General features: G+C 27.0%; 1 protein-coding gene across 2 annotated transcripts in view; it reads left to right on the top strand.

Annotated features, from left to right (window-relative positions):
- LOC107442776 (SAPK-interacting protein 1) overlaps positions 1-20,872 on the top strand; it is a 95,750-nt gene extending 74,878 nt beyond the window's left edge. For both annotated transcript variants that reach the window (XM_043039031.2, XM_043039032.2), the window contains 5 exons: positions 2,057-2,163; positions 8,715-8,816; positions 11,817-11,954; positions 14,480-14,614; positions 20,389-20,872. In XM_043039031.2, coding sequence (XP_042894965.1) covers positions 2,057-2,163; positions 8,715-8,816; positions 11,817-11,954; positions 14,480-14,614; positions 20,389-20,615 — 709 coding nt within the window. In that variant the 3' untranslated portion in view covers positions 20,616-20,872. The remainder of the gene's footprint in view (positions 1-2,056; positions 2,164-8,714; positions 8,817-11,816; positions 11,955-14,479; positions 14,615-20,388) is intronic.
- The last annotated feature ends 3,864 nt before the right edge of the window (positions 20,873-24,736 follow it).

The following is a 24,736-nucleotide window of genomic DNA, read 5'->3' as shown; positions in this document are numbered from 1 at the left end:
GTTTCTAAATATATTTATTGACTATTTTTACAAAATTCAATTTTTTAAAAATTAATTTTTGCTCATATTCTTTATTCAAAGTTTTGTACTTATTATTTTTTTTAAAGAAATATATTTTCTATTTCTGGTTCTGTAAAATAACATAATATTTAGTATAACTTTTGTTAAATAAAAATAAACACCACTTTAAGCTTTTTTTAGTCTATTATATTTATCATTTTATGTATAATGACTTAAAAAAAATTATCAGTTAAGTGATTGAGAAGAAGTTTTAGAAGTCATTGTTTATGAAATCACAAAAATAGTATAACTATTTTAAAATTTATATCTCCACTTTTCATATCAAAGTGATACAAAAATTGAGTGTTTCTCCTGAAATTCTCAATTCTTTTAATAAGATTTCTAGATGTGTTCAATGTGTCAAAACCAAGCCTGTTAACTTTATTGTCTTTCAGTTTTTTTTTCCAAGAATCAGCATCTAAATATCAAAAACTCTTATTAATCCCAAATTCCAAGTCATCTTACCTCCATCCAACAAAATTATATTTAAGAACTTAAAAGACCTATCAACATATGAGAAAAAGCAGCCTTCTTTAGAAAGCAGTTAAAAACAATAAACAGCGTTAAAAAAGAGAACCTTTTTAACTTAACAAATTCTTTATTCTATTAATAGACAAATAATATAATATTACTTTTTAATCATAAATTAGGCACATTGATGTAACTCTTATAAAATTATCTTTTATAACTTATAGTACTTAGGTGCAATTTAAATACCAAAAATAGTACATTTTTATTTGACTCTATATGCAAAAAAAGAGAAAAATAAATTAATGTATACCAATTTATTTAAAATAAAGTGGGACAATAATTTTTTTTTAAAACACTGCTTTTAGTATGTTTATATTTTTTTGCTCAAAATCTACATCATCTCTGAATGTGAATTTTTAAATTCATTGGTATCATGTTTTTTATTTATTTAGTTTTAATAATAAATTAAAACTATCATATTTTTGGCTGGGGTTATATGAAGTTATAAGAATAATAATAAAAAGAATATGTGTATATCTAATAAAAAACAACAGAGTGATATGAATAATATTTAATGTCAAATGATGTTTTCCTTCTAAAAAATTCAGTTTTGTGCACAATGACTTTTGAAATTCGGTAACTCATTTGTACTTGGTCACTTCTGAAAACTAAAATTGCATTTTTATTACTTTAAAATAAAGCTAATGTTACTTGTAATTCATTAACTCATTAAGAACTCATTATTGTATTAACTCATTAAAAAAATTATTACCTTCTAGCTTTGAACTGAGTCAGCAAATTATGGGATATATTTGAATCCCATACACTAACTCCCAATAAAAAAATCAATAAAAACCTGATCTTGCTATGCGAAAAAGAAATGAGTACAGCTCAAAATGTGCTTTTCTTTGTTTAAATATTACATACTACCCACTGTTGCTTAGATGAAAGTGCATGTAACAATAATTCCAAAGACTATTGAACTGTATTTACATTCAGTTACAACATTTAGTAGTATAATTTTATAGTGTAAATTTTTTTAAATCTCTATTGTGATCAAACAATAACTATTATGTTCTAACCTAATTTTTATCATTGTAGCTGTTTGCTCTTTGTTCTAACATTAGTGATCAATTTGTGCATTCCATACTATCATTTCATTTCAGTATGAAATTTACTAAAATAGTCAAATGACAAAGATTGGACAGTGCAATGATATTTTTTATGTTTGCTTTTGATCCAAAAACCATTTACTGTAAAATGCATTTAAGGTTAGCATTTCATTTCAATATAAAAAAATTCTTTAGATTTTTCTCTATTCAAAATTCAGTAAAAAAGAAATATATACAGTATCAATATTTTATTTCAGTATGTTAATTTTTTTAAAAAATTGCCAAGTGATAAAGAAGGAAGAGTTCAGTGATATATTTTGATGTATCAAAAAGACTTTTTAAAAGTATAATTAAGTAATTTATTATGCTGTCCCTCTAACTTTTTATGTTTTAATACAAATGTATTGTTGCAGGTATATAGAGGGTGAAACTTTTAAATTTGATGTTCCAAAAACTGATATAACTTTGCGAGACATCGCTGAGCTGGCAAGTCGCAGATTATCAGTCAGAAGATCATCTGGTAAATTTGCATTTCCGTCATTATTAAATGTACTCATAGTAAATTTTGATGTAATGCATTTATGTTTGCATTATGCATTTATTTGTTTTCAAAGTTTAAATATACTTCTATTATGCAATATGTATATTTATACCAGGTTTATACCTAAGAAATATCGAATTTTTTTAAAGCAATTTTGTTATTCTTTTTTTTTAATAAATGTTTATTAATTGTATAAAAATTATATTATTCTAAAACTTTTTATGTGCTCCCTCTAATTGTGAAAGTTTTATGCATTATTTTTTTCAAACGTTGATTTTTAAACATGAATTCTCGCAAATTACGTGTTATTTTTATTTATGAATTTAAAAGTGGTCATAGTGTTTCAGTAGCTGCTTGAAACATTAATGCTGCGTTTGGTAAAGTTACTATTAATGAATGGATAATTCAAAGTTGGTTTAAAAAAATGTGATGATGGTGATGAAAGTCTTGAAATTGAAGCACATGGAAGAACAGAATTTAAGCTTGATGTGCATTACATTGAGAGTGCTTAAGGAATCTAATCCTTCCTGGGATAGTTGAGTGCCTTGTGGAAAATGCCAAGCAAGCATATTTGAAAACTTTGAACTTACAAAAAAATTTATTTAGCAAAAAGTAATTTAAATTAATCATCTCATAACTTTCTGGAAAATATAATCGAGATTATTCTATTCTCATCAATATAACTACAGCTATAGTCGTTCTATACTTTTTCCCCATATAAATCCAATCTAGATTTGTCCTATGTAAACAAGCATGCATCTAATTCCTAATCAGAAACACTTGCAGAAAGAGGGTAAAACAACGGTACTTGCAATTGATATGTAATTTATTTTTAAGTGTCCAAAATAAACTTTAAAAATAGGGAAATAAGCAGTCTAGAAAAGAAAAATCGCATCTTTTTCCAGAGCATGAAAACTTAAACTCTCCCTTCAGAATCATTTTCGTATTTCTCCCTTTTCCAGTGGTCTTTAGAACTTCGGATTTCTGACTCGCCGTTCTTCTTATTTGAACAGTCTTCCTTCAAATTCATAGTGTGACATTGCGAAATAAATTATCTTGATTTTATCTAATTCAGTCTTTGTTAAAGTTTTAGTCAAAAAATAATGCCAAATAACTTTTATTTTTAATAAACTTGATTTCAAATTTTCCCTCATTAAGACAATTTCTTACAACAAACTTCTTACAAAATCAAATTTCTTACAAATTACAATACTTTCTTACAAAACAAATCTCTTACAAAAACAAATTTCTTACAAATTACAATACTTTCTTACAAAATTGAAATCTTAGATCAATATGCTTAGTATTTAAATTTTCAACATTATTTTTACAATAATAAATTGCAGATTGATTATCATATTACAAAACAAGTTTTTCCTTTTTTTGATATTATGTTTAACTCATTACATATGTTTGTAAGCCATAAAAGTTCTTTTACTGTTTCAGTTAATGCAGTAAACTCTGATTCCATGCTTCCTAATGCATTACATTTTTGTTTGCTACATTTCCGACTAAATGGAATATTCGCTAAGCATATTCAATAACCTGATGTAGAAAATCTGTTTGTTAAATGACAACCCCAATTAGCACCTGAATAAATTATCAAAGAAAAATGATTAAGATTTGATAATTCTTAATAATGTTCTTTAGTATTCTTTCTTCATTCACTCTGCTCCATTTTTATCCACTTCAATATATAACTGCCAGCAAGATTTTAATTCTTAAACTATACTCCTGATGCCTGTTCTGAACAACAAATGAGCAGGAAGTCCCTATTGAATTGACCCCCTATTGTATTCTTGTCTTAACTAAAAAATTTAATTCTAGCTGGTGAAAAATTTTTTTAGAAAGAAACAGATTTTTTCCATTTCAATATCTCTTTTTTATGCAACTAAGCAAGGACTGGAAACAACAAATATCAATTTAAACAAGGAAATTTAATGTAAGTTTCATATAAGTGAGTTATCCAATATTTAATTAAGTGGGGAGGACTGTACTTTGAAATATTTAACTGATGGCTTATAATCATAGAAAATCTCAAACAGTGTTTCACCTTCCAGTAGTTGTGTTCACTGCAATTCGTTAAGTGAACAAAACAATGTAGTGCTTCTGCCCGAAATCTACTTTTTCAACCACTATCGATTAACACTGAGTGAATTCCCTCTGCAGCTACTCTGTTATAAGATTTAGCTGCATCATTTTGTTCTGGAGTGTATACTGAAGTCCTCTCTATACATATACCTATTTCACTAAAAAAAAAAATTTAATTTAAATTGCAAAATTCCATACCATTATCACATCTTGCAAATAAAAGTATAACATTTAACTATTTTGACAAATACTGTTTAAAGAAATTAAATACTTCTCTTTTGTGTTTTATGGAAAAAATTTCAACATAGCAAAAGAAATAATCTATTACTGATAGGGAATATTCATCTCCCAACTGAACTTACAGAACTTTTACCCCAAACATCCATGTGTACTTTCTCTAAGTCAGTGTTAATCATTATACCATGTTCTACAGTTCTAGAATGAATCAAATTTACAATCTAATTATCTAAACCTTTTACAACATTGTTTGGCTCATGCAATTTAACATTGCAATCTTCACAAAAATCTTCTATGAACTAATTCCTTATTTAGACTTATACAAAATGCTAATTCTTTGGTTTCGACAACTTTTTCAGCATAACCTTTAAATATATACAATTTATCAATTCTATTTACAGTAAATAAATAGTTACCATTTTTACCAAATACTATCATTTAGTTGTTGCCCCATTTTTACAGTAATTCCCACTAAATCCATGTTAGATCCGCTAATTAAATTTTTACGCATATTAGGAACAAAATATACATTACTAGTACCAAAAATATTTGACTTGCTGTCTTTATCTTTTTCAAGAGCTTGACTAGGGTTCAAAGTCTTGAATGTAGTAAACCAATCTCTTTGGGTGCAAAAGTGAGCTATGCTGTCTATACCAATCAGGAATTCATCATGCTAATTGTGGTCTTTCTTATGGTGAATTTCAGAATCTTTTCTTACCATAGGCACATCACTGCAAAAAGTTTCCTTGGAATTTCGAATTTTGGAATTCTGTTTCATATTGTTCTTAAGAAAGCATCTTCCCACTGTATGTCCTTTTTTATAACAGTAGGAACATATTGTTGCCCAGGATACGACAACTGTAGATATTTCCATGCAACTTATGATATACTTGCTTTTTAGTAGATTAAGTAGTATAACATCGGCAACTGTGTCCTCTCCCGTGTCTATGCTTTTGTTGTATTCTTTGAGATTCACTTAGGAGTTCTTTCTGGGCGTTTGGAATTGTAAAATATTTATTCTCTTATCTATAAAGTATTTGAACTAAGTTATCATAATCTGCCTGCAATCTTCTAAGTGGAAATAAGTTAGCTTTTCAGGCATTTCAAAACCTGCTTCATTAATTTTTGTTTCTTTTTCTCATCAACTAATTTGCAAAATATTCCAATAGTCTCCTTATCAGGCTCAAATTTTAATTCAAAGAATTCCTCAATGAGTCCAGCTATCTGTGCACGTGAGATACGTTTGAAATTTTATTTCAGAATATCCGCACTGTCTTTCCGTTCTCTGTGTTGGCTGTCAGCAGTTGGCATTGCTATTCAATTCCTTGAAAAATAGTAGAATGACTTAGAGCTTTTTGCATTTCATAAGAGCATATGTCTTTGTGTGTTGCATCAGTTGGTAATGGCTTTTCATACCACTAACAAATTCCCAAGAGCCTCTGTTGATGAGTAACACCTTCATATTTGTTTTCTAGCTGCTGAAGTTGAAACTATTTAGTTTTAGAAATCTCAATATGGAACTGCTGTTCTTTTCGGTCATCTTCAATCTATTTAAAAGACCCGAGCAGTGTTACAGTAAACTTACTTCTAATAAAGATGAATTAATTTATGAAAACTTGGTTTGGCAAGGCAAGCCTGGACCGAAATCTTATAGAAATAGTTGAGTGCGTAATAGAAAAGGCCAAGCAAGCATAACTGAAGACATCTTTGAACTTACAAAAAACTTTTATTAAGCAAGAAATAAAATAAATTGAGCATCGCATAACTTTCTGAAAAACATAATAAGCAAGATTGTTCTACTATCCACAACATAACACAGCTATTCTCGTTGTATACTCTCTCAATACAAATCCAATCTAGATCTTTTTTATGTAAACATACATTTATTGTTCAATCAGAAACATTTGCATAATGAAAGTAAAAACATGTAACAACTACACTGATACATAATTTACTTTTAAATGCCTGAAATAAACTTAAAAATAAAGAAATAGACAGGCCAGAAAAGAAAAAACGCAACTTTTCCAGAGCATAAAAGCCCTTCTGCATCATTTTTGTCTTTCTCCCTCTACCATTGATGTTTAAAACCTGTGATTTCTGACTCGCCATTCTTCTTACTCAAACTTTGTTCCTTCAAATTCATTGTCTGGCAGTAAAACAACGGTATCTCTCAACCATTGTTAAAGTCAAAAAAATTTTATAAATTGGTTCTGCTAAAATGAACAAAAAGCAAAAAAAAAAAAAAAGAAAGAAAGAAAGAAGCCTAGTTTTGAAATCTTTAATTCTTTGCTTCTTAGGAATAAAAGAGAACAATTTTTTGAACAGAATTATCACCTATGAGGAAAAGCAAAAAAAAAAAAAAAACCTAGTTGAACAAAATTATCACCTATGATGAAAAATTGATCCTTTATGACAATAGGCGTTGTTCAGCGCAATGGTTAGATGCACATGAGAATCCAAAAAGAACACCAAAAGTACCGCTACACTCTACAAAGGTAATGATTACTGTTTGGCGCTCTAAAGTTGGAATTATTCATTATAAATTTTAAAATGCTGGGGAAACAATAACATCAGAAAAGTCGTACATAAATTGAAGTTATGCATTAAAAATTTGGTCAAATGCAGCCGTCAATGGTCAACCGAAAAAGACCCATTATGCTTCATGATAAAAGAGGACAACTTGTTTCATTAATTGTTGCAAACAAGTTGGCCGAATTAAAATACAAGGTTCACCTCATCCAACTGATTATCACTTTTTTAAACATTTGGACAATTTTCTTCATAATAAAAAGTTCCCCAATCTAGAGCAGATCAAATATGACTTTCAATCTTTCATTAACATCAGAGAGGCAAATTTTTATGTAAGTGGTATCGACAATCTAGTAACATGTTAGTAAAAATGTGTTGATTGTGATGGTTTTTACTTTTATTATTAAAATATTTTTTAACAAAAGTTATGCTTATTTAAATTTACAATAAAAAATTCAACATTTCATTTGTAACAACCTAATATATTCAACATTGCAAGTATTTTATTATCTCTTAAGGGACACAAAAACTTTATATTCTAAAAAATGTGTCTTTTTCTTAAACTCATTAATAATTTATTTATTACATTCTAATTTATGAACATAAACATGCCTATTTTTGTCCACTTTACATTTCTATAAAAAAATATTAAAAATTTGATGATATGCATTTGATTAATTAATACATAATTAAAAATACTTGTAAAATGTTTTTTTTCAATATTTTTTTATTTTTGAAATGTCAACAAAATAAAATAGTTCCTTGAAGTTTTTAAAAGAATATCATGATTGCAATTTTATTTTTCTTATTTATTAAACTGTTGCTTACTTTCAGATTTGTTGCATGCTTTCAGATTTTTAAATTTATTATCTGTCACTTGTGAGGGTTCATGTGAACTGTTCACATATATTTTATTCAATCTGTGTCTTTTCCAGAGTCAATTTATATTTATAGTAAGGGACAATAGTGACAAGGTAATTAAGTGTCATCATGTTTCTGATGAAATGTGAAATTAGAAAAAGGCTAAAAGAAAATGAAATGATATTTCTAATAACCATAACATTTAGCGACAGAAATATGTATGAAGTGTATTCAACATGCTTTGTATGTAAGGCAGATATTTTAATATTTATGATATGATAAATTTAATGCTTGTAAAAACTTTATTTTTTTGATAAAAAATGTTGTAAAAAAAATAAATGAAGGAGAAGAATTGATGATGTTACACCTTTTGGAAAATAGTCTAAATACATGTATACAAAACATATAAACATAATACAGCAAATAAAAAAAAGTAAAAAAAAAGGTTAAAAAATTGTTTATTACTAATTACAACTTTTATTTATTTAAACTAAATTACTTTTGTTCTTTTAAACTATTTTTTTATTAATTTCTCTGAGAGTTTTTCTCTGTTTCTATTTGTTTGTCATTTTACAGGTTCTATTTACTTTGCAGCTTTGTGCACAGTTTATGAAATTTCTTTTAAATTTTCAACTTTGTTTCTTTTATTTTCATAGAATATTTATATACTGTGACATATTTGAAAATGTATTGAGCTAAATTTGAAACCCAAAAATTTACTTTTAGATTTTGTTTCACTTGTTGAAAGTTCATTTGATGTACTTTCATGTGTGCTTTCAGCTTTCACACTATCTTTTTTTAAAATTTTGCAGCCTATCATGTTGAAAAGTTAGATGAACCAGGTGTGCCTATTCCTCTTCATACGAAAATTGCCAACTATCAAACATTAGTTTTTGAACTGAAATTTGAAGAAAGTAAATTATATTATTTTTCTTTATTTTATATGCTTTTCATGACCTCAAATGTTACTGTAAATATTGTTGATTCAGCTTTATTGCTAAGTTTTGTGATAAAGTCAGGGAAATTTAATCAAGAGCTATTTTTTTTTCTTTTTTTTTCCCATTAGTCTGTGTTGTCATCACAAGATAACATATATAATCTTAATTGTGAAATAGCACATTTTCTGTAATAAAGTTTTATATTTAAATCAGCTTTATTAACTTTTTCTTTAAAAAAATAAGATTAAAAAAACTGATAGAGACATAAATAATCAGTTAAACAACAAGAAACATGTACAGACTAATAATATCATTTATTTACTGGTACTTTTTATCTATGTTTAAATACTCTTAATTCCTATCTCTGGGTACTATTTTAAAATTGAATTTTTGATGGGTGCAAATTTTTCTTTGATCACATCAAATATATTGTCACAGATTGACTGTATTTGTCACAGGAAATGATTTTCTCTGTTATGTATTAAATATTGACAATACCTAAAGAAAGTAGATCGAATTCTTATTAAATTCGTACATTGATAGCATGCATATACTGTGTTACTGTTTTGTTAACCTCAATCAAAATTTTTAAATCCCATGCTTATTTTATTTATTCACCATTTTACCAACTTAACTGTTTCAAGCTTAAATATAAAGTTATAACAGAACAATATTGCATTTGATCTAAATTACCCACATAATTTACTACTTCAGATATTATACAGCTTCTATGTTCCTGATATTTATTTATTCTTCATGATGTTGGTAGCATTATTAGAAGATTGTATTTTAACTGAGCACCTGTTTTAGATTGGTATACTTAAAAACTTTATTTTCCAACATCTTAAATGAGAAAGCATATTTATATACAAGAAAATTAAATTTCAAAATTATTTCTCTTTCATATATTTTTACAGCTACTTATATGTATTTATTTTATTTCATTCATGCTTCAATTCCCTATTATGCCAAGCTAATCTAGTAACTCTATTTTCATTTTCCAAAAAAAGTAGATTTTTGAAAGTTGATTGCTGATTTTTTATGCTGGAGCTGATAAATGCTTTATAAAAGTATATGTTTTGCCATAATACATAAATATAATAATGTATTTTTCGTAATTGATTTGTTTTAATTGAGAAAATTTAAGAAAAAGTGTATATAAAACCTAAGGTAAATTAACAATTATCCACAGGTGAACTATTCTCTTTAAAGTTTATCCAATAACATTTTAGGGCAAAACCTGAAATGAATTTAATGTTATATTGAATAAAAATTCATATCTTTGTGATGTTTTCTACAAATGAGATTCCAATTAAAGGCGGCTCTTCAAAGCAATATTTTGTCGATCTTATGTTCATTTTCCTCATTGTATTTCTTTTTTCCTATATATATATCCCATAAATATGGTACAGTTTCTCTTGTAAGTTGTTTGAAAATGAATTTTGCAGAATGCATTCTAGAATTCCTTTAATTTTTACTATTTCATTATGACAATCTTTAATATTATAAACAAGATTTTGACAGTCTTTCTTACCAACATTAGCTCAGGTTGATTTAATGTGTGATAGTTTTATTTAAAGAATCAATTAATAGTACCTAATATTTGAAAACACTGAGTGTGGTGCAATATTATAAATTGCTATGTTTTAAATGTTGTAAAGCAACTCTATATGTAGGCATGATATTCTCTTTCTAAACTTTAGAAGAAAATGTTCATCATCGCATAGAAGAATACAAAAAATAAAAATTAATCATTCTTAACGCTTTCATCTAGGGTAGTGTTTCTCAAACTTATGACTTTTGTGTTTATGTTCTTAATTTTTCATAACGCTGTGTACCACTAATAAAAAAAATTTATGTATTTTTTACTATAAAGAAATTGCACAGAAGTTAAAAATCACAANGTGTGGTGCAATATTATGAATTGCTATGTTTTAAATGTTGTAAAGCAACTCTATATGTAGGCATGATATTCTCTTTCTAAACTTTAGAAGAAAATGTACATCATTGCATGGAAGAATACAAAAAATAAAAATTAATCATTCTTAACTCTTTCATCTAGATCAGTGTTTCCCAAACTTATGACTTTTGTGTACCCGTTCTTAATTTTTCGTAATGCTGTGTACCACTAATAAGAAAAATTAATGTATTTTTTACTATAAAGAAATTGCACAAAAGTTAAAAATCACAACTGGCTATTGACACCACTAATTATTAACAGTTAACTGCAAAAAATAGCCAATAGAAAAATGCGTAATCGTAAATTTTCATTGCTAGCTTTGTTTTTAAATAAAAAATTTTAAAATTTTCGTTTGTTGCAAGATATTTCCCATAAGAACCCCCGCTAAACTGTTCCTGTACCCCTGGGGTTACTCGTACTACACTTTGGGAAACACTGATCTAGGGGGAAAATTTAATCATATTGATGATTTTATCAATTATTAAACTGAATATTTGTTTACAAATATTAAAACTTGCGTTGAAATCTTCCATTGGGAATATAACATAAAAAGTATTCTAGTTTAAATGTGTATTTTTTCTACAGAATTTTGTTTGACTTTATTATTATTTTATTCTCTTTAATCATGATTTATATATAAAGTTTAACAGTTTCTTAGACTGTAAATGTAAAAATATAATTAAAAAAAAGCTTTAAATAAGTATGCAAGTAATTTAAATGTTTTTTAATGTTATATTAGTTTTTTTATGTTTTTTATAATTTAAGTTGATAAGTATTTTCAGACTTTTGTTCGTTTTCATTTTTAATGCCTCTATGTAGAAATTAAAATTGAGAGGACTAATTTGTAATTGCTTCTGGTATTATTTATTTATTTATCTTAATTACTATCTATCCTAATTGAAAGTTTTTTAAGTTTACACTAATTATATTGGGGTTTTATTATTGTATTTTAGCATTTTTGTTGATGAAATGTCTTAGCACTTAATTTATAATACCCTATTAACTTGATCTTTCAGCCACTAGGGAACGTTTGCATAGGGAAAGTGAGACTGACGAATATGATGCTCACATGAAGGCTGTTGAAGCACCTTTATATAGATCTTTTAATGTCACATTTTGTCAGAAAATGGGAATGAACTATGATGTGCAATTAGGTAAAAACTTAATTTTTTTTTAATTTATATTTTTTTTAAATCTTTAACAGTAAATTATTTCTTGAAATTTTCTTAACATGCATGGTAACAACAAAATTATTTTGTACAACATATAAACTTTAATTGTAAGCATACATAATGCACAGCATTACTGCATTTAAATATTCTAATTCTTCATTCCATTTTTCAATTCTAACACCTTATTACTTTTAAACAATATATTAACCACATAATTTGGCTGTCCAGCTATTGCCCTCTGCTTTTCTCACAAAGAAGTGTATCGATTTCTATTTTAACTATTATCCAGAGAATTCCGTGATATTGTTAAAGTTCTTGACACATTTAATTTTAGTTAGTTGGCATTAAATCACACAAACCACCATAGGTATGAGTTCGAGCCACTTCAGCATAAAGACGCAGAAGAGGCATTTAAATTATTCCTATCTCTGTCCTGAAATATGATAGAAAACTCTTCACAATGCTCCAGTACCTGCTATACTACTTTCTCAAGCACCTCTCAAGCCATAACTGGAGTGTCGTTTAATATTATATGTGCTAATGCTCCCCAAATAGTTTTATAAGTATGCGACACCAGACCACCTTTTATGCTTAAAATTTCTGCAGCCTTTTTAAAGAGGACCAAAAATTAATCTAAATAATTACTTCATAAATGGGTTCTTATTTCAATAAAAATAAGAATTATTCTAATAAATACTTAACTTATAACTAACTATTCAATACTACTTAAATTATTACTTATGACAGCCTTACAAAATTAATCTAAGTAATTACTTAATGTATAACTAATTGCTTATATAACGCTGCATTAATTATTACTTAACCCTTTCGAGCCTAATGGGACACATACGTCCCAAGCAAATTTTTAAAAAATCTTATGGGACAGAAACCCTTCCTTGTCTAATGGGAGACTTTTCCACCAGTCCTGCCAATATTTTTGAAGATAATTTCATTTACAGAACATACATGGCACTACCGTGCATAATGCTGCCCTACTCATAGTTTATGCTTCCAAAATTGTTCTGTTGTAAAAAAAAATACTCGTCGCGAAAGGGTTAAAATAACCTAACAAAAAAATAATAGCAATAATGTTGCTAATAGATAGAATAGAATAATTCTGCTTAAGAGGAATATATATATAGATTATTAGCTATGTTCATTTGGTGATATTGCATTTAACGATATTAGTATGGCATTGTATGCTGTTTTTATATTTTAAATAGTTAAGTACACCTAAGACAGAATTTCTATTGTTCTAAATTTCTCCTAGTTTAGTTTTCCGAAGTATGAAAAGTTTTAAATACTACGGAGAAGTAAATTTCCTACTTTTTATTTACTTTTTCCATATTTTACATTAAAATTTTTTCAATTTGTGAACAACTTTTTAATATTTTGCTTTTCTATTCGTAGACAAATTGTTATTTTGTCATAAATGGAGGGCCCTAAAAATGTGTTTAAAAATTACATTCAAACCATTTTCTCAAAAATCCTTTATAAGTTCTGATTTTTCAATCTTTTTTATTAATAATATTAAAATTTAAATACAGTTGAGTGAAAATGTAAATTATGTAATGTATAAATTTAGAATGACTGATTGTTATGCGTGTTCAGGGCATCCTAGTTCTACAAATACGGTTTTTTTTATTTTATTATTTATTTGAAGATTTGGATTTTTGATCCAACATCTTCTTTTGGCAAGCAATTTTAGCAGAAATTGCAAAATTCAATAGTTCCAATTTAGAGGTTTTGTACTGATTATAAACATGGTTCAGACATATAGCCTTACTCACAGGATTCATTGTTTAAACCTTTCTGGAAATGATGAGTTGAAAGCAGAGATGATCCACTAAATTTATTTTTGTGCAAAAATTTTAAACTATATATTTATTACTGTGTTTTCATTCCAAGATTATTGAAATCCTACTTTAAAATTATTTGATAAAAGGAATTTTGATTTTTAATTGTATATTGGTGTAATGGAATATTAACTAATTGATCTTTTTTTTTTAATGCAACCATATTATAAAATTTTTTCCATGTTTTGATTTTAAACTGATTTGCTCATTAATGATAAAATTAGGTTGGAAACTGTTAAAACTTTCTGTTCTGATCAAGTGTTCTTTTATTCAGTTAGAAGGAAAAGGTGTCTAAAACTGTATTATATGGTCCTCTTGTGATCACATCTTTGAACTAAATTTCTGAGCCATTGCCGTGTAACCAACTTATTCTTTTTTGTTACTTAAATTTTTGTTTCTCAATATCAATTTTTCATTACCCTTGCCAAAGGAGGACAAAAAAATGCTGCTTCTTTTTTCTTCGGATCCTTAAGCTTTTTCATTTTTAATTATTACGCAAGAAGAAAAAGAATTTTCATTATTTTTTTTATCATTTATTTTCTTTAACTTATTGTAATTCATCTAAAAATTTTATATAATGTTAAATTTTTTTTCAACTGTTGCTAGATATTTAGTTGCTAGATCTTATGAGCTTTTTCTTTGTCCTCATAGGAATATCTGGTGAAAAAGTTGAAATTAATCCTCTTCCTCAAAAAGGTGCTGCTAAACTCCTGACACGACAACAAAAACCTACCACATTATATATGGACACAATTGCGACTTGTGAAATAATTTCCAAAAGATACAGTAAGTATTCAAAATTTTGTATCAACATTTCATGTATTTATGAAACCATTTGTTAGAAATAATAAAGAACAATTTATTTTTCATCTTTAAATTTCTAAGCATCTAAGATTATGTTATGTTATTTCTTAATATCACTATACTGTGTCACATGATATTTCTAAATTTTTATATATTTTAACTGGCATCATTTAAACTGTTTGATTTAAGTTTTGTTGTTCAAAAGAACAATGTGCATATATTTTCCCTCAATAGTGTTTTACTATATAAAATATTTAGACTCAAAAACAAATAAATCCATTCTCTCTTCACCATTTGTGTAATTTACTTAAATTTTTTATTCTAAACATAACAGATCTTTTCATTTTAGTTTCTTACTAAATTAGGATTCGTCAGATATTTCTGTACATTAGGATATGCATGTATTAGTGGTAAAATTTAACAGAGTAGATTTTTTTTCTAAACTTAATATGTCCCCTGTTGCACAATTAGATTAATCAAAACTATTCTTAAAGTTATTCATTCACAGAACTAAATATTTAGCTAAATAAAGTATTTGCCACAACTTACTATATTTCCTTGTTGTTGAGAGTCACATTACATTTGTTTTATGAACCTGAAATTTTGCACAAATTGTTATTATTTTATAGAAACAAGGGATTGGAGTTAAACTTTTAAAAAGTTAAAATATAACGGCCACCCAAAAATTCAATAGTTGTATTCTAAACCTTGTACTAAGTATTTCTAAATTGATAACTGCAAACATTAACTATATTATTTTGTGTGTGCAAATAATCAGTAACTTGTCTAAAATGCTGCTTTAAAATTTTTATCAATCATGTAGCAAGTGGTTATAGTTCTCAAATATTTATTTCCAATTTCATAAGCATGAATTAAAACTTATTATATTTTTTAAATTTCTCAATCATGCAATAATAAAGTTCGTTTTTTTTTTATTTATTTATGTTTTACTTTGTTTATATATGTATTTTTTTAATTTTTCTTTTTTGATTTTGCTATGAATAAAACAAATTGTATTTTCGGTTCAAAAGCAAAAAATAAAGCTCTTATATGTTGTGTGTATTTTTTTTTCATTTGTTTTCCTTTTTAATTTTGTAGTTTTTTTTATTGTTAAATAGCATATTTATTTTAAAGATTTTTTAAGTATTTAGTTGATGTGATAAAATAAAAATAATTCCGTAACTTTACCGAAACAAAAAAACTATTTGTTCATGAATGACTAATTTTCTCTTGGTTTTGACCATACAGGAAAATTTATCCTGTGATTTAAAAACTCTGTACAATTACTTTTATTCTTTGATTTTTAACTTAATATTCTAAGTGTACACACTTTTATTGCTTTTCAAAAAATTTGCTGTTAAGGATGTAATTCCAAACATGACTGCTCTATATTTACAAATCGCTAATAAATTTAATAATGGATATTTCTATATTGCATTGTTAATGTTTATTCATAACACGACCTGCCCTATTTAAGGGCATACGATATATTGCATTATTAATATATTTTTTGAAACAATGTAAGCCGAAAGAAAGGATTTAGAAATTTATGTCTAAAATATACAAGTATTTTTTTTTCATTGTGTAGTTCTTTTAGCAGCAACAAAATTGCTTAAGAATGTTAATTTTAATAATCAATTAGTTTTCTTGTTTTTTATATATACTTGATTTTGTGATACTTAGTTTCAAGTTTTTGAATAAATTCTGCGTTTATTTAAATATTTCAGTGCTCCCTCATGTAGTTGATTGATTTTTTATTAATGCATGTTTGAAAGTTCTTTTCCATTTCATTTGTGAATATAAAACTCATTGAATTTTATTCTTTTAAAGATGATCTTTGGTATTATATATTTGTTTATTAGAAGTCAATGTATTAAACAATGCTTGGTATTTAAAATTTTATAGAAATGCATATAAGAAAATTTTTTGAATAAAAATTGTTTGCATATTTTAAATATTTATTAGAAAATATACATTAACGACAACATATATCATTAACTTCATGCAACATGAATGATTCTCTACTATAAAATGAACACTTTTTCATCTTCTATGTCATTTTTATTTTGTAATGTCTTTCCACTGTATCAAAACTTTCTTTTCTTATTTTTTTAAAAAATATGAAAATAATGTTGTTTTTTTTACATAAAATTATTTGTAGCTCAAATTTTTTCATAAAATTTAAATTCTTTGTTAAGTTATCAACAAGTAACTCTTACTAAATTTGTCTGGTAAACTTACTGAATCTGGTTTGTATACTAGGTAAATCTTGCTTGTAAGTTCAAGACTTACCTATTTTATAGTTGCCAATTATATTGGATTTTCCAATAAACATTTAGGTTTTTGCAGTATCTCGTGTCTTATAAAAAAAAAATTCTCTTAAATTTTGTTTATTTCTAAAAAATTGCTTCAATTGAAAAAGTTCCTGCAACAAAAAATTATTAAAGATTTTTTATTTAATTTATTGTTTGTGTTATCAAGTAGTACTGTTAAGCATTAAGAGTAGTAAGCCTCATTTAAAGTTTGAAGCTCTTTTTTTAATTTTCTAAAAGCTTGACAACTTTCTGGTTTTAAATTAAGAACATGGTGCATAGCATTTTTAAAAAGTGCTTATTTTTTATTGTCGTTTTTTAAAAGGCCTTAAAGCTGTTTTTTTCATTAGGTGTTTTTAAAATGTAGTACTTAATTTTTCTTTTTCTAAAATAAGATTTTTTTTCCTGTACTTCGTCGATTTTCGCCACATATTATGCAACAGCATGCTTTCCAAATTGTTCTATTCAACGTTTTCATAATTCATTCAACCAATATCTATTTCGGCACCCGGCCGGTCCATAGTATATGAAAGTGTCAATCATTTTACATGTTTGAAATACTTGCAAGTCCGCGTATTCGTCTACTGAGCTGGATTCTGAGAGATTATTGCACTTTCATGTGTGATTCTGCTGCATTTAGCAAGATGTTCTCAATTTCAGGCTTCATTTTCCACCCTCTGATATCCAGCCGAAAAATCTCTTGATCATTTTATAATGGCTAATATAATCAAAAAAAGAGTTCTTTGTCTGAAACTAGTTATTTTAACATGATCGTGTAAAGTCTTTGAAAATTATGTTAATGTATATGCATTTTGTTAATGTATATGTTACGGTGAAACACCGAAATCTGGAGAATGTCGACATTCACGTAATCGCTTGGTGTATGTCCGAAATATTTGCTAAATACCCTTATTTCTTACTCTAACCAGTGAATGTCAACAATCACATAATCGCTGTGGTGAATGTCCGAAATATTTGTTATATCCAATTTTGTGTTAATTTATTCGTTAATATTATTATATTTATTTGATATATTTATTCTATATTTTAATACTTACTGACGATAGATTAGAAGAAACATCAGTGTTTGAAGTATCGGGCAATGGCGCTTGACCTTAAAAAATATATCAGTGTTGGATTTACCGGGCAAATGTATACCGGGCAGTGGCACTTAACCTTAAAAAAGAACATCAGTGTAGGGTATACCGGGCAGTGGCACTTAACCTTAAAAAAACGTCTGTGCAGGGTTCAAATATTGAATAAATGTAATTATATCCACGAATAAATTCATATCAAATCGAATGTAATAAATATTTCGGACATTCACCAAAGCATATCTGTGATTGTCGACATAAACTGGTGAGGGTCCGAATGTACAAGACTGTAATGAAATATTCGATCTTTCACCGACGTATTTGGTGTTTGTCAGCATTCACTGGTGAAAGTCAACAGCCACCGATTTCGGTCTTTAGCCGTGACATATATAGTGCTTTAAAAAAATTTTTAGTGNAATCTATGTAACTAAATTTATTAATATTTATTGAAGATGGTATTATAACTTGTATAGGGTATTAGTGGATTCATGACGGTTTTTCTCAGGGATCTTTTTTTTTGGTTCTGACGTCCGCCGGATGCGGGATGACTCTGGACGTGGTAAACAGGTCAGTCTAGATTCTTTCGCCTTGTTGACGGGAGGATAAAAGAGAAGCGATGAATGTGGCTAGTAGCAGTTGCAGTACCAGTAGTAAGCAGTTAATCAGAGCAGTATCCTGGGGATACGGAGTTTGTCCGCTGAAGGAGTGGTTCGTGACAGTATCTCGGAGATGGTGGATCGTAACCTTAGGGAAAGCTAAACTGAAGTCTCTAGCGGGAAGGACTACCGGGATTAGCCAAAAGCCGATATCTTTGAGACGATGGGCCAAGTCCGAAGGAATCTATGCTGGACGTCCGGTGTCCCCCTTCTACATGCCTAAGTCGCTTGAAATTAGAATAGCTGGAGAAATTTCGAGATCCTAGCCGAGGAGTTTGTCCATGAGTTCATCTACCTTTCCGGTGGGCGGTTCCAGAGTGAAAGCAGTAAATTCCGTAGGGTACTTATAAAACTTTAAATTTTATTTCGTTAACATTTTAGAGGAATCATTTACCGAATATTCTGAGCTGTTATGTTGTGTTTTTTTTTGTGTAGGAGAACAATCAGTATTTAAGTGTAATTTATAGATATCATAAACCAAGTCTGTGTTTTTAGAAATGTTAAATGAAGTTTTTATTTTATAAATGTCTTTTTTTTTGAACTGTAGAAGTTGAAGGTTATGCTTGAGTGTTTTAAGGTTGCATTTTTGTTTTAATTAATGTATAAATGTTTATTCTCATGTTGGCATTTGGAAATGTGTGAAATTATGTTTTTTGAAGATTTAGAGGTGCAATAAAAATGAGTTTTAAATGTTGAAAGTTTTCTGTAATTCATTAGATATTTGTCTACTAAATAACCTGGGTAACCGTTACTAAATTTAAATTTTGAGTTCACAGCCAAAGGGGTAACGGTACAGTTATAACCATCTAAAACTAATTCAATGTCTATTGTTAATCAAAGTTATGAATTCAGAAATGTAATATACTTAAGAACATGGTGCATAGCATTTTTAAAAAGTGCTTATTTTTTATTGTCGTTTTTTAAAAGCCCTTAAAGCTGCTTTTTTTCATTAGGTGTTTTTAAAATGTACTTAATTTTTCTTTTTCTAAAATAAGATTTTTTTTCCTGTACCTCATAGATTTTCGCCACATATTATGCAACAGCATACTTTTCACATTGTTCTATTCAACGTTTTCATAATTCATTCGACCAATATCTATTTCTGCACCCCATCGGTCCATAGTGTATGAAAGTGTCAATCATTTTACATGTTTGATGAAATACTTGCAAGTCCGCCTATTCGTCTACTGAGCTATATTCGGAAAGATTATTGCACTTTCATGTGCAATTCTGCTGAATTTTGCAAGATGTTCTCAATTTCAGGCTTCATTTTCCACCCTCTGATATCCAACCGAAAAATCTCTTGATCATTTTATAATGGCTAATGTAATCAAAAAAAGAGTTCTTTGTCAGAAATTAGTTATTTTAACATGATTGTGTGAAGTCTTTGAAAATTATTTTGCATTTTGTTAATGTATATAGTGCTTAAAAAATTTTTTTTGAGTGCTTAAAAAATACTTAAATTATGCTTATTATTTGTTGAAAAATTTGGCTGTGCATCCTGAGGTAGAATAATTTATATTCCCATCATTAAGTTTTGTGTTTTATTGACTGTAAACATTTTGCTCATTACCCAATAATTAGTGTGAAATTTTAATATTTTTGTATAATCTACTGGATTTTCTCCTTTTTTTATTGGCACCTACAACATTCTTTATTTTCCTGAGTAATTTTTTTTTTCTTTTAAAATTTAGATCCTGGAAAATGCACTTTTAAACTGGTTCATTTGAACCAGACTGCAGGAAATGAATTCAAGAAATTTGTTTTTGAGACAGATCCCCCAACAGCTCAAGATATTGTTAAGAAAGTTCAGCTCATCTTAGAAATGGGAACCACAAATGCTTGCAAAGAATATCAAATCTACAGGGAGAAAAAACTTCTAAAGAAATTTCAAAAATCCCAACAAACTTTTAAGTCATGATTGTTATAATTTTAACAATCAATTTTTTTTAATTCTAAAAAGAAATCTGTAACATATCAATCATTGTTATTTTAATTTCTTGTTTGTTAAATATTTTGAATGTAACTAAATTTACTCAGTGATTTTTATTTTATTTATTCATTATTACTTTTCGTTTTGACGTTATGGTGTTGAAACTGAATTATGTGTTTTGTTGAATTATTAAATAAATTTGAAATAATTTACCAAAATGTTATTCTGAAGGTAACTTTAAAACCTATTTTGCTTGAAGTGGATAGTTATTAATTGCCTTATTATTATCGTCATATTAGGACTAAATTTGGACAATATGCCAAAAATTATTGATACTTTTTGAATATCAGAATAATAATATTTTGAAAATGTCCTCACATTATATCAGAAATATCATGCAATCATACAGAAATATGCCCACAATGGTTATATATTGATTATAAATAATGATAATAATCGACTAATATCATGGTAATTACCGTCAATGATATTTATTGAACATGATAATATTGGGATAACTATCAAAGACTTATCAAACCAGACAAAATTGTAACAATACTATAGTGAAGTTCAAAACTAACTCACTCCGCATATCTTATGTTATATTTTTTCTCATGAATTTTTTATAATTGTAATTAATAAAAATGTTTAAAAAATGGTTTTTACTTCAAATGAGGAATGAAAAATTATCCAGTATGGAACTAAGGTTTATTGTTTAAATAAATACAGATGGAGTGTATTATCTTGAGAATTGCATAGCAATCTATGATTGAGGATATAATTTTATGCTTTATAGGCATCTTTCCACTGTCCAACCATGACCAGGCATCTAGCCAGGTTTTTTTAGGCTCTATCTTTTAACAGCTATATCTGGAATGCCACATAATTTTAACCCCAGTAAAATGACAGAGACAGCATCTGAGCTTTTATCCCTCACTCCAAACTTCCACAACACAATCAATGAAAGGACTTAGAACCACGATAGATTTAGCATGCACCTTTCTGTGTAATCGAGCTGGGTTGTTAAACCCGCTTCCAGGATTAAATTTACGACCTCGAGATCTCCAACGGCGGATTGAGTGATGCCTTTACTGACTATGCCCATGGAACGTCATCTGTTTATATGGATTTGAACCAATTTATCCTACTTGTATTAATTTGTTAATTTCATGTTTTCCAATTGTTAATGATTGTTGTTTAAAATTTTATCCATATAGGCAAAAAATAGCTGTTTTATTGTTGTATGATGATTTGCAAGCTACAAAGCTTATTGAGTTGGTTGCCAAATCATTAAAATATGATAAAACTGCTATGTGTTGCCCTATTTAAATGATATTTTTGATGATAATAATGAAAAAAAGCACAATTTAAATATGATTAAGGTAATTAGATGATAAAAATATGACTAAAATACATATGTAAGGCCAATCCATGATGAGAAGACGCTCCTAGTCGTCTATAATGACATGTTTAGTCATAATTTGCTAAGCAATACTCAAGCCAATATTAAAAAATAAAACTCAGTGAATAATAAAAGATAGAAACACAATATTAAAATTCACAAATCATATTATGTGCTCCATTGTCCCTTCCAATTGTGTTCATTAATTTTGTTAAACTATGAATAGGAAATTGCAGTTATTTCCCAACAATAAAACACAAAATTTAAATTCTGATATCTCCCAATGCTATTAAGAATGTGATTTCCATGTGATTAAAAAATATTCAGCAGTTAAAAAATTAGTTCTCAGAATGACTTTTTTACGTGAAATAAACATAATATTTTATTTAAAAAAAATTTTAACTTAACCAGATGTTTTGATTGCGTGTCTTAGTAAAAAAAATTATAATTAAAGGCAATAAATTTCTATTGCCAAAAACTATGTTATGTAACAGAAAACTTGCTATTTTTCTAAAATCCTTAAAACCTTTTTCTTGCTTTTTTATTATTTCGTTGGTTATTTGGCATTGATTTATATTTATTTGTTTTTGTAATTGTTTAATTTGAAATAACTTAGCATTTTCTGATATTTAACAATTATTTTATAATATTAAACTAATCTTAAGTTTTTTTTCTTTGACTATCTTATTGAGATCCAAAAATGTAATGAACGATTTTGATAAAACTTGAAGGATTAAAATTGGTTAAATGTTCTCAATTTTTCTATGAGTTTAAACTATTGAATTCCGAAATATTGTAATTATATAATCCCTTTACATTTTTAATACATAGTTGTGATAAACTTAAATTTATTTTATATAACACATCTTACCACTTATAATTAACATAATACATTAAGAAATTCTCATTCTACCAAAAAGGTAAAATGAGAATTTCTTGAATGAGAATGTAGTTTTTAATTGTGATATAATTAGAATTATGAAGAAAACTTATTGGTTTATAAATTATATACCATTTGGTTAGATTCTTATATCTTCCTCAAAATTACTTCTTGGTTTAAAAAATTAGAGCTTAAACTCTACCGGGCAACTTTATAAATGGGACATTTTTGCTATAAAAAATTGTCAGATTATCAGACTTTACATCAGATTACGAGAAATTGTCAGATTTTATGGGTATAGAATTAATTTATTTCAAATTCAATGCTATTTAGTAGCATTTTCACTTGGAAGATTTTTTTAACAATAAAAAAACTTATTGTTGAAATATTTCACTTATCTGGTATATTTTATATAGGTGAAATGCTAGAGCAGTAAACAAGTCAGAAATTTTAAAACTATCTTTTATTTTATGTCCAATGCTATCAACATTGCATGCAAGTCTAGCATTTGACTTCATATCTATTTTATATCTCAGTGTGGAAGTCAATTAATTTATTTCGAATTCTATGTCAATTAATTTATTCAAAATTAATTTATTTTAAATTCTTTCGAACCCCAAAATTTTACAAAAATCAAGTGGTTGACGTATACACTGGTAATGAAATCAGACATTCTTTAACATGAAATATCAATTCGTTATAAACAATGAGAAAGATATGCATAGTTTTAAATCAATTTATCCCTTTTAAAAACTTTTTTGATGATCTTTAATACAATCAATTTTGCATTTTCTTTAATCATATTTAGATACGTTTTTTTTTTAGAAACTANATCAAGTGGTTGACTTATACACTGGTAACGAAATCAGACATTCTTTAACATGAATTATCAATGCGTTATAAGCAATGAGAAAGATATGCATAGTTTTAAATCAATTTATCCCTTTTAAAAACTTTTTTGATGATCTTTAATACTATAATAATAATTTTGCATTTTCTTTAATCATATTTACATACGTTTTTTTTTTTTTTTTTTAGNTAGTTCTATTTAATTGTCTTGAGTTTCAGAAAAATAATTAAGAGTAAGAAAAGATAAGATAATTTATTGAAGAGTATTTAAAAAAAATACAATACAAAACTTTTAAAACATGCCATAAAGCTACAAATTTAAATATTTCAGAACATCATCTAGGTCTGATTCAGTAACGCTAGCAATGTCTAAAAACATGCACCATTCTGCTATAGATTCTACTATATTCTCATCTGAGTCCCACAAAAAAATTGTCTACTTCTCTATCCAAAAAATCTGAAATTTCACACTTTTTATAAGATTTTACAATAAAATTTAAAAAAATCATAATTGGTTTTGAAATTTTGGATTTTTTTCTTGAAGATTAAGGTATTAAAACATTTTTATGTAGAAATTTTATTTTTATCATTTTTTTAAAATTATTGTCCTTTGTAACAGTACTTCTGTTCATTAACGCAACACTATTGCTGTTACTTGTGAATCCCAATTGAATGCTTGTTTATGTTAGAAAAAATAAAAATCAAAGCTGGTGGTATATTCAGAATTTAGTTTGAGACTTAATATTTTTGAGGATTAATATTTTTAGCTTAATATTTTTGAGGATTTTGACTGAAAAATTATATTTTGTTATATTCGGAAATATTTTAAAATCATATTCTAATAAACTATAACAATTATTGTTCTTTAATTAATTTTTTTGAACTATACAAAATTGCATTAGACTGAAAGTTGAATGAAATTCTGTTTGATATTTTAAATTACTAGTTTTAATTTATGATTTCAAGTTATCCAAATTA

This window comes from Parasteatoda tepidariorum, chromosome 8 (assembly GCF_043381705.1).
Source record: "Parasteatoda tepidariorum isolate YZ-2023 chromosome 8, CAS_Ptep_4.0, whole genome shotgun sequence".
Lineage (NCBI taxonomy): Eukaryota > Metazoa > Arthropoda > Arachnida > Araneae > Theridiidae > Parasteatoda > Parasteatoda tepidariorum.
This window is presented reverse-complemented; position numbering and strand designations above follow the sequence as displayed.